The sequence below is a fragment of the Capsicum annuum genome, chromosome 1 (genome assembly GCF_002878395.1).
Source record: "Capsicum annuum cultivar UCD-10X-F1 chromosome 1, UCD10Xv1.1, whole genome shotgun sequence".
In the NCBI taxonomy this organism is placed as follows: Eukaryota; Viridiplantae; Streptophyta; class Magnoliopsida; order Solanales; family Solanaceae; genus Capsicum; species Capsicum annuum.
Window position 1 is genome coordinate 78,347,956 of NC_061111.1, and position 11,627 is coordinate 78,359,582.

Genomic DNA, 11,627 nt, shown 5'->3' on the forward strand with positions numbered 1-11,627 from the left:
GACGTCCAAAGCAGTCCTTGTCAGTTTTCTTGCAGATATCTTCACCAAGTCCCTCACCGATTCTCATATTAGTTACATCCATAACAAGCTTGGTACATATGCCTTCTATGCACCAGCTTGAGGGGGAGTGTTAGAATATGAATAGGAACAGGAATAACATATAAAATCCTACTTGGAAAAGGATTGTAATGTAGTGTCCCATTAGGAAAAGGATTGAAATGTATTGTCTATAAATAGGGCCTCAATATAATAATGTAGTTACAACAATTCAATAATATTTTTCTCTTATATTTCTCACATGCGTAAAAGCAGACGTATACCAAATGTCAGAATTGAAAGATGATAATTGAAGCTTGTAATATCTTAAAAAAAAATTTCCAACTCCAATTAATACAATAACTATAAATATTGAGAGTATGAGAATATTAAGATTTAAGAGAGTATGAGAAATTGAGAAATTTGTGAGGAAAAAGAATAGATATAAAAGGGCATTTATAGTAGAAATTTAAAGGGGTAGTGGCGTAATTGGGAGGGGGAGGCACAAAATAGTCGCTGGCCCTCTCCATCGGCTATAATCAAACGGTCAACAACGACTAAATACCAAAAATTAAAAAGAAAAAAAAATAAATTGCACTGATCGGCACTGGACCGGAACCGTCAACCGGAACCGGAACTACCGAAAAAAAACTATGCTCCGCACCAGTACAGGATTCCGGGTCGTTGGGTATCGGTATACCGGTATACCGGTACCGTTGCGTTACCGGACCGAAACGTCACCGGAACCTGAGTTACCAGGCTTAGTGGGCATGGCTAAAAGTGGAGAAAATTCAAATTTTAAAACACGTGGAAAGCAGTTGAAGGAGAAGGGGTCACTTTGGGATGTGGCAAGTTCTATTAAAAAAGTTGAGCATGTAGGCCAAAATTTAAGCCCAATAGACTCTTATCAGCAAAGAACTATTGAAAAGGCCCAAATGCAAGATATTACTGACATAGAGATACAAGCAAACATCTGCAGCTCTCAAAAGAATATTCTCTCTTATAGAAATAGCGAGACAACAGAAGGAAAAGCCGACCCGGTTATTCAATTGGATCAAATTGAAGAATCAGTGATGGCGAACCAACTAACTCATAAAGAAGTAGTAGAATCTACACACATGCAGATAACAGCGAAAGGCGACACATCAGATCAAGTAAAGGAGGATGTAATTCCCCTGAACGTACGACTACCAGCAGATAACAGTTCTCCAGTTGAAGAAACCACACAAGAGTTTAGTGCTGAGGAATGGATCCAGCAGTATATAATCCAACTTAGTTCAGAGCTGGGAGTCGATTTCAAAGGCTGTGAAGAAAAAGGCAAAGGAGCTATTCATGAAGGTGGATAACAACAAGTCACAGAACAAGGCAGCACGAAGCACAATAAAGAGAAAAGGGATATATGAATTAAAAGGTTTAGAACTTGACAGTAAATTTGGAGTTTTCGGTCCAGGAGCAAAGGGGATATCTGGCAATTAAAGATCAATGACCATGAAGGTGGTGACATGAAATGTGAGGGGGCTAAATTGTGGTAGAAAGAGGGTACTTATTAGGAATATAATGAAAGAGTAGAAGGCTGACATAGTGTGTTTACAAGAGACATTGAGGGGGCACATTACAGAAGCTGTTTAGGAGATATGGGGAAATAAGTGGGTAGATTATGTCCAACTGGAGGCTAGCGGAACAAGAGGGGTAATTGTCATAATGTGGGACAAGAGGGACTGGGAAGGGTCACTTAGCAGTGTCGGCATGTACTTTGTATCTTGCAGTTTGGTGGGGAAAAAACAAGCTTTCAATTGGCATCTTACAGGAATATATGCTCCAAATAATAGGCAGGAAAGGGAAGAAACTTGGGTGAGATAGGAGCAACTAGGGGTCTAATGACTGGACCTTGGATCTAGTGTGGGGATTTCAATACAACTAGGTATCCATCTGAAAAGAAGAACTGCAGAAGAATTAATAAAGCCATGATGGATTTTTCAGAATTTATTGAAGACATGGAGCTAGTAGACTTGGATCTGAAAGGGGGGGAAATACACATGGAAGAAAGGAGATAAAGCATGAAAGTGCAGCAAGGTTGGATAGAGTTCTTATCTCAAATGAAATGGATGAGAGCGACAGATACATAAAGCAAACTGTTTTATAAAGAGTCACCACAGATCACAACCCCGTCATGTTGCAATGTGGTGAATGGGAAGCATCTAAATCTTTACTTCAAATTTGAGAATTGGTGGCTGCAAATAGAAGGTTTCAAGGAGAGGGTAAGGGATTGGTGGGACTTTTTCAACTTTGAGGGCAGTCCGAACTACATTCTAATGGAAAAATTGAAAGCTTTAAAAATAAAGCTAAAGGAGTGAACCAAGACAAGACATAGGAACTTGAGGGCTCAGAAGCAAGAAGTTTTGGCTCAGATAGAAGCAATAGAGAAGATTCAGGAGTGTAGAGTTTTGCAGGAGGAGGAGATCGCATCCAGAATAGCGCTCACAATGGAATTTGAAGATATAGCTAGGAAGAGGAGGTTGCCTGGAAACAAAGATCGCTAAGAGAGGGGGGATAGAAACACAAGCCTTTTTCACAAAAATGCAAATGTCTAAAGGAGATTCAATACCATCGACAAACTAAAGGTTGGAGAAGTAATGGTGGAGGACCCAGGAGAGGGGAAGAAAGAGATAGTGTCATATTATGAAAGACTGTACACAGAAATAGAGGAATGGAGGCCACAGTTAGAAATGAAGAATTGTCCCAGAGTCAGAACTGAGGACAACTTATTGTTGATGGCACCATTCGAACCGCAAGAGATTCTGGAAAGCATTAAAGCATGTGCTGGAGCCTGATAGATATTCTATGGAGTTTTCCAACAATGTTGGGAGATAATCAAAGTAGATTTGGTAGCAACAGTACAAAATTTCCATGAGAAAGGTTTCTTTGAAAAAAGCCCGAATGCTACATTTGTGACTTTAATTGCAACGAAAGTTGGGGCATGATTACAGACCTATAAGCTTGATTGGGTGTGTGTACAAAATCATTGCAAAACTATTGGCAGAAAGATTAAAGAAGGTGATCCATGGGTTGGTCGACAGACAACAAATGGCTTTCATCAAAGAGAGGCACATAATGGATGCAGTATTAATTGCAAACGAGTATGTTGACTCCAGACAATGCAGCAATAAACCTGGAATTATGTGTAAATTGGACGTTCAGAAAGCTTATGATCACTTAAATTGGAGCTTCCTGCTACAACTATTAGTAAAGACAGGTTTTGGTGCGAGGTGGATCAAATGGATAAAACATTGTATCAGTACAGCCAAATTTTCAGTGCTAATTAACCGAGAACCAAATGGATTTTTCTCGTCTCAGAGAGGTCAGAGAGGTTTGAGACAGGGTGATCCCTTGTCTGATATCTGTTCATATTAGCAATAGAGGGTATGAGCTATCTATTGAATAAAGCAAAAGAAAAAAGGTGGATCAGAGGCTTCCAATTGGGAGAAGCAAACACATTCGAAGTTGCATATTTACAATATGCAGACGACACTTGGGTTTTCTGTGATGCAGATGAGGCACGCGTTCTGATTTTGAGGGTCATATTCATCATATTTGAAGCACTCTCTAGGTTACATATAAACTGGGGGAAGAGCTTCATCTATCCCATCAACACAATAACTGAGATATAAACTCTTGCAAATAGATTAGGAGGAAAAGTGGGAGAGCTTCCAACTACTTATCTTGGAATGCCTTTAGGAGCTAAAAGTAAGTCGTTTGGGATTTGGAATGGGGTAGCGAAAAAATGCACAAAAAAACTATCAAACTGGAAGAGTCAATACCTTTCTCGGGGGAAGATTGACACTCATAAATAGTGTACTGGACAATTTGCCTTCTTATTAGATGTCCGTCTTTCCGATGCCTGTTAATGTTAGCAGGAGAACAGATACTCTGAGAAGGAACTTTTGGCAAGGAAATGAAGATAAAAAGAAGTACATTTAGTCAAGTGGGAGGAGTTGCTAGTAAACAAAAACAAGATGTTTTAAGCATCAGGAATATGAAAAAGCAGAACCAAAGCCGGATGATGAAATGGTTATGGAAGTTTGCTACTGAAGAAGGAATGTTGTGGAAAGAAGCCATCATATCAAAATATGGTAAGGAAGATAATTGGATGAAAAAGATTGTCACAACACCTTATGAGCTATCAAGAATCTATGGCCATTAATGCAAAGTAGGATCAGGGTAAAGATAGGAAATGGGCAGAAAACTTCCTTTTGGCATGACAAATGGATAGGGCATCAAACTTTGAAACAAAAACATCCAGAACTTTACATCTTGTGTCAGCAACAACAAGCCACTGTTGCCATGATGTGGTCTGGACAAAGATGGAATTTATTCCTAAGGAGACATTTGAATGATTGGGAAATGGAAAGAATTGCAGATTTCTACAACTCAGTAGCTGGAATCAACAACTTGAATGGAGGAGAAAATAGACTGGAATGGGACAAAGACGAGAACACATTTCTCTGTCAATTCTGCATACAAGGAACTGAATAGAACAGGGGCGAAGGAAAGAGCTTGGTTGTGGAAGATGATATGGAAACCAAAAATACCCTACAAAGTCAACTGTTTTATTTGGCGTTTGGCCAAAGAGGCAGTCCTAACACACGAAAATTTGGCAAAAGGAGTCATCAATTAGCCTTTAGGTGTTTTCTTTGTGGGGAACAAGTGGAGACAATCAACCATCTTTTTTTGCATTGTAAATGGACAAACCAATTGTGGAGGATGTTCATTAGCATGAAAGGGATCAGGTGGGCGAAACCTGGAAGCATAGCAGATGTGTTAAGATGCTGGAATATAGATGGCAATGTGAACAGGAAGGAAAAGAGATGAAGATTGTCCCGGCTTGCATTTGGTGGACAATTTGGACCAAAAGAAACAAGAGGAGCTTTGAGGGGATGCAGAGCAGTTTCCAGTCTTTCAAAATGAATTGTTTAGGTCTTTTTTATTTTTGGTGTGAGCAAAAACTATTAGCTCAAACAGAAGATATTTTTGATGTTTTAGACTTTTTGTGAGCACAAATGTAAACGAGATGTAAGTTGTAATACTTTTGAAGGGGGACCACCTTTGGTGGTAGCATACCTTTGGATATATAGAAGTAATGTTACCAAATTCAAATTAAAAAAGATCTAGATTGTGAATAGATGCTACATGTGTGCCATTTGTTTCTGCAGTGCCCTGCTGCAGTAGACATATGGTACATGTTCCTCACCCTTTTTGGCCTCATTTTGGTAATGCCTAACACTATAAGGGAGGTTTTTGAAGGCTCCAGCCACCTAGGTTGTGCGGACTCTTAGTTTTGGCTGCTGAACCCATCTCGACGCGACACTAGTGCGGGCACGGGTGCTAGGGGCGTCTTAGATTTGGTCAATCCCATCCAAATACTTTGACCAGAATTAAGAACAAATTTGGGAAAAAACTTAAGAATTCAATTTCTTAAAATAAAAATAAAACAAATTTACGACAACATTAGATGCCTTGCCTTTGTCTCCTTTTTAGCTTTTCCTCTTGATAAATATGTTTGTTGCTTCATGTTTCTGGCCAAAATGGAGGAAAAAAATTCCGACCCATAACCTGTAATTTAGAAGGCTGAAAGACGTCTTGGAAAAGAAACAGAGAGGAGAGAAAGAGGTTGCCTTGTAGAAGAAAGAGACGGGGCAGTCCTAAAGAGTGTATATGACCCATTTATTTCTCTGAGTTGTAACATTGAGCCACTGACACGTAATAAGTGGATGGTATGATACAACTTTTAATTTTTGACTAAATTGTAGATATTGCAATTTGCACTTGGGTACATATATGTGCAAATTTTATTCAATATCTAGGGAATGCTATTTTATAATTCTTTCTTTCTTATATAATAAGTCATAATTTTTAAATTAATTAGTAGCATGTCAATTTTTTGATCATTAATTTATATTTTTAAACTGCGTGAAGCACAGACAAATTTACTAGTTGAACATAATAAAACTAACCCTTTTGTTAAATTGCTTATTTTTTGACGCAATGTTTTCATATTCTTTTGAATAGTTTTAATTATTAAATTATTATAACTTAGAGTATTTTTTTAAGTTCTAAGTCGGGGGTCTATCGGAAACAACCTCTCTACTTCATCCGAGGTAGTGGTATGGTCTGCGTACACTCTAACCTCCCCAGACGCCACTATGTGGGAATAAACTGGGTATGTTGTTGTTGTATAGTATTTTTTTTTAAGTTAAAATTATTATACTGGTCACGCCGAACCCCAACACCCGTATCCATACTCAAATTCGCACTCCTGAATCTTAAAATTTAGATTTTGACGAATCTAAATCTCATATCCACACCCGTCTCGGGTACCCGCATCCGAGTCCGAGCAACATAGTCGGCCACTGGATTAAATTGACAACACCATCAAGACTGTATTGGAAGATAATACCAATTGCCATTTTTTTTGGATGATTTGGAATAGAAGGAATGGGAAGATGTTTTGATGATCTCAACTAGACAATCTATGCTCAATAGGATCGTCTCACTAATTGCCATCTTCCATTGCTTTTGCTGGTGAGCCCTACTCCTCTTAATGACGTGCTAGTTCATAGGCATTTATGCACCACGCCATCATTCTTATGTACAATTTAGAGGTCCTATAACATGAACTATGGAAGATCTGGCTACGTGCATAATACATGATAGTGATATGTATTATCTACTTTGATTCAGCACACCATTTAGATACTTTGGAAACTCTATCTATTTAATTTAATGATTGTCATACTTTTTATTGAACATTGTATTTCATTGTTCACGAATGGGCAGGATATCATTGTGGTTTGCTCGATATTAGTCTATCATTGTGGTTTGCTCGATATTAGTCTAAGGCGTAGGGTGTCGGTCACAATTGGGTGTCGGTCACAAGTGTGCCCCTAAATTGGGTTGTGACATTAGGGACGAATTTATCTATTTTCCTACTCCGTTGAGTTGCTGAGCAGTAATCACCATAACAAGCTATTGTCTAATAGTGGCTGAATAGAACGCAAACAATAGATAAACTGTTTTCCATGGTCAATAATCCATAGAGGACATGTAATTTAAGCAGAAACCCTTGACTACCAATTAAGTTTATTTTATTAAGGAATCTCACACAGATGAATGCAATCAGTTTCAAGTTCTCACCGATTAAACGTTCTGCATGAGACTTCCCAATGTTTACAAATTCATGCTGAAGGAACTGCAAAAGAGTCTGTTTTGATGTTTCCGTTATAAGCCGTTTGATAAGAAGTATATCTACAGCAGATGGATGGTACTTGGTCTCGAGAGGAACTGGAGGCATTATGTCAGTTCTTCTGGTGAATCTTATTGTCACATTTTTCCTACGATCAAAACTAAAGTGAAACCAACGAAATGCAGCACATATTTTACAAAATCAAAATAGTGGATGTGCTTGTAGCTTGCACAAACAAATTAACCAAAGCAAAAGGGAGATAGAAGAAGTACTCAGGAGAATCTGACACGAATTGGAAAAGGAATTGGGCATAGGGCGTGATGACAGCCATCTGTCGCATATAATGCAATATTTTGGACTGTAAACACAAAAAGAAAGATCAGTTTTCAGAAATATAGAAGGTGGATTATTTGATTAAGTTTGCTTTCACACATGAATGAGGGGAACTCGAGAGAGCATCTATCACAACTATTCAAGAACTACATACTCGGTATGTTGTCCAGTTCCCTTCAATAACAATCTGGATTTCAGCACCATGCCACCGATCTTTGTTTTCCCATTTTTCATGTACATGAATGTGAGGAACATTCCTGAAAAGGTGTAATGCAGTGATATACCTTGGAAAACAGAAAAAACATAATGCAGTGTTACCATGCATTCTAAAATTAGCTTTCTATTTTTAAGTCATCTCATACTTGTGAATATCAATATCCAGCCTACAGAATGAGGTATAATTTTGGCTCTTCATGGAAGATGCAATCTCAATGGGAAGTCCTGTGCTCATCTTGGACCAAATCAATGCCTGTAGAAATGAGAGAAAAAGAAAAATCCTTAAAAATTATGGTAAATGCTGACATCCATTGAGGTCTGGATGAGCACAACTAAAACGGAAAGAAGAATTGCAGGCTAAAATCACTGGAAGGAGCACGCTAACAGCATGAAAATATTCTCTTATTTCAGAGAAATAATCTACCACCCTCACAACCACCTCCTAAAACAGAGAAAAGAAATAAGACAAGGAATATGGCACAAACAACTAAGATACTAAAAGTTAGAATCAGAAGAACGTCAGATGATCAGGTCAAAACCAATTGCTGGACATACCATCTTCGCACCAAGACCAAATTTCCCGCGTGTCTGTTTCAATCCATACTTTGTTCCAGACAAAACTGCAAGAAGCACACTTTCTTAGAAAAAGGATCATGTGCAGTAATACAGAGTTACAAAATCAAAGGTTTCCACTTGGATCTACGACAATCTTAGGAAAATATATCCTAATAACTAAACTAGAGAGCCATCTAAAACACCTTGCTCCTCCCAATTGAAGGTCAAGAAAAAACGAAAGAAGTTAGAACATAACAAAAAGCAGGAAAGTTTCCACTGGTAAAATAACTGGACATGGCAATCACATCAAACCTCGTCCAAACATATTCGGGATATCATCATGTGGCATTCCTCTTCCATTATCCTATATTAGAAACAAAGTACACTAATTAAAGCCTTTTAGGGAAGAATAATCTCCCAAGACTTGCCAAATTGATATAATTCAACAATGTACTTTTGTTGTCTTGCATACTGAGAACAGAGTCAGCATATAGAAGAACAAAGAAGAAACAGATCATACCTTGCATGTCACCCTATAATATGCTGCCTCCCTACCCTTAGCTGCCTTTGTTGCTGCAGGATCTTTTACTTTCTTCCCAAGAGCAGCATTCTTTGCTTGAATCTCTAGAACCCGAGCTTCCTTGGCAAGTCTTTTCTAGATCACAATAGTTAGAAAAATATCTCACTAGTGAAATTTGCTAAATGTCAACCAGTCAGCATAATATGTAAATTACAATGCCATCTAAGTGAGAGTAAATCACTGTTTACACACCTCACGAGCCTTTGCTGTCTCAAAATCATCATATAGGGCTTCATCTCTTCGCTCATGGTCAGATAAACCAATCATGGAATTAAATTTACTTCTGCCAATCTCTTCACTACAGGAACAAAACAAAAACCAAAACAAAGCTTTGAAGAGAGAATCTCTGTTAGCTCATTGAAGTAGTTACTAAAATAGACAAAAAAAATCACTTACATGGTTATCTCTACAACTGGAAGATTAGAGATGGATTCAGCAGAATCAAGTGCATTCTCAACAAGCTCTCTCACAGTAGTGTAAAGACATTTCCCAGGCTGAAAATTTGAAGAAAGAATGACTTGATTTACAGCACATTAGTGTATCATTGTTGAAGTTCGTTCTCCCACGTGAAAATCTTGAGCTATTACTAAAGGGAGAGCCTATTCCATATGATGCCTTCAACGTGCCCTCCAATGTGGTCAATTTTTTTGTCAGCTAATGGAAACAATGTGTGACCTTAAAAACCTCAACCTACTCTACAAGTTACCAATTTCAAAAAAGCAAAAAAGAACTCCACCTATTCTACTATCATTATGAACATAGGAACATCTACTGAATATAGGGTATAACAATTAATTGATGAGTTATCAACAGTCTGAATATATGCTAACCATAACGCAAATGAAGGTTAATTTTTCAACCTTTTCTTTAGTAAAGGTACCTATATTTACTTAATTTTGAGGTACTAGCTTCTGCTCCCTAACATAATGGCTATTAAACCAGAAGAATGTTTACTTTACTTTATTTTATTGAAAAAAATTAACAAAGCAATATTTTCTTAAAAATTAAAATTCAATTTATAACTCTATGGAGACCATGCAACTTTCATTCTCTCTTTTGCAATTACCATTTGTTTGCATACATTTTTTCAGCTAATCCTTTTGTGTTTCTTCATTTTCATATTCTGCTTCTCTATCAAGCTATTTCTCCTGGAACATCTCCATTATTTCTCTTAGCTTAGATTTGATTTAAGTTGTCACATTGAGAAAAGCAATTTCTTTCTGAAAGTAAAACCTGAATTTACTTAATATGATTAACGATCACTGTAATCAAAGGTTGACTCAACGTTTTTAATAAGTAAAATAACGCAAATGTCGAACATTTAGACTTGGCAAAGTTTACATATGTATAAATGACATGCATTTTGCTTAAGTGCAGTACATACCTCAACGGTGCAACTAACACTGCACTTCAGATAATGACAACTTCAGCTACAGATAATATATCACTCAAATGCCAACAAGACAGTATTAATTCACTGACATCCTTAATCATCATACTAATGTGTGATCGCACAAAACAATTTGAGATTATAACATTAGAAAAGGTTAAAATTAGAGAGATATCCAAAGCATATAATAAACTCACATTGTCAAAACCCGCTATGTTCTTGTTATCTGCAAAGAACTCAGCGGGAGACTCTGCACAAATATAAAACACAAAACGAGGGTTAAACCAATAAAGAAAGGGCTACAAACTGTTAAGCTTAGCCACTATTAGAAATAGAGGTTTTTCCCACTGCATTCAATGGGAACGTTGTGCTATGAAACATGATTTTCCCATCCATTTCCCACCGAACCAGCTCACAGGGGAAAAACATGGTGGGAAACGTATTCTCAGTGTTCACTGGGAAGCTTCCTAATGTTTACACTACTATTTTTTCTTTTCCCACTGATTCAATCAAAACATCTGTAGGAATAACCATTGGACATTATTCAGGGGAAAACTTAAACGGAAAAAATAGTTATTTTTAGTAGTAAGCAGTTTTGCCTAGACTCAACCTATGGCTAAAAGAATTGTGCTTAACAATGGGGGAAGGGGGAGAGAACGAACTCTGTTTGAGAATGCTATCTTTGGGTTTTCGAGGGGTTTTTGATTTGCCCTTCTTCGGTACTTCTGGACTCTCACTGCTTCCTCCAGTCTCCATTTCAAGCTGATTAAAAGAATTTGAACAAGGGTTTTACTTGAACTTCAAAATCAGTAGGGTTTTATTTCGCTTTTGTAAGCTTATATTCAGTGTCAAGTACACATGACTGTAATACGAATCTCCATTGATAGTCTTTTTCTTGACCTTGTTGGAAAGTGAGAACTAATCGGGTCAAACTTCGGATGCCCGTAATGGAATGGGGCTTGTCCCGATAGTCGCAGTACCAATGGCATTGATACACAAAATTTCCCTCCATCATTACGTAGTCTGATAATTTGATTTAATTTTTTTTCCTCCTTTGCACATTTTGTTATTATAATAAAAGAATTTTGAACTTGTTACGTGTTAGAATTCGTTTGATACGTGGGATATGAAAAATAATTTTGTGATAAAGTTTGTAAATTAATTTATTGGGAGAATACTCACAAAAATACGTGAAATTTGACTGGATTACCAGTTGAGCATATCCTATTACCCCGACTTTTTTTTTCGTATTTTAATGGCATATATCTGCCACTTGG

General features: G+C 37.4%; 1 protein-coding gene across 4 annotated transcripts in view; it reads right to left on the bottom strand.

Moving 5' to 3' along the window:
- LOC107855728 (DNA topoisomerase 6 subunit B) overlaps window positions 1-11,370 on the bottom strand; it is a 47,371-nt gene extending 36,001 nt beyond the window's left edge. Inside the window, exons 1-11 of one of the 4 annotated variants that reach the window (XM_047404432.1) lie at window positions 11,013-11,368; window positions 10,548-10,600; window positions 9,357-9,454; window positions 9,153-9,258; window positions 8,901-9,035; window positions 8,693-8,744; window positions 8,381-8,445; window positions 7,972-8,078; window positions 7,764-7,866; window positions 7,564-7,634; window positions 7,228-7,424 (exon numbers count right to left, since the gene is read on the bottom strand). In XM_047404432.1, the coding sequence (XP_047260388.1) occupies window positions 7,228-7,424; window positions 7,564-7,634; window positions 7,764-7,866; window positions 7,972-8,078; window positions 8,381-8,445; window positions 8,693-8,744; window positions 8,901-9,035; window positions 9,153-9,258; window positions 9,357-9,454; window positions 10,548-10,600; window positions 11,013-11,106 (1,081 nt within the window). In that variant the 5' untranslated portion in view covers window positions 11,107-11,368. Of the gene's footprint in view, window positions 1-7,227; window positions 7,425-7,548; window positions 7,635-7,763; window positions 7,867-7,971; window positions 8,079-8,380; window positions 8,446-8,692; window positions 8,745-8,900; window positions 9,036-9,152; window positions 9,259-9,356; window positions 9,455-10,547; window positions 10,601-11,012 lie in introns of all 4 variants that reach the window. The other 3 variants (XM_016700733.2, XM_016700732.2, XM_016700735.2) reach the window with 3 other exon arrangements.
- Window positions 11,371-11,627: the final 257 nt, after the last annotated feature.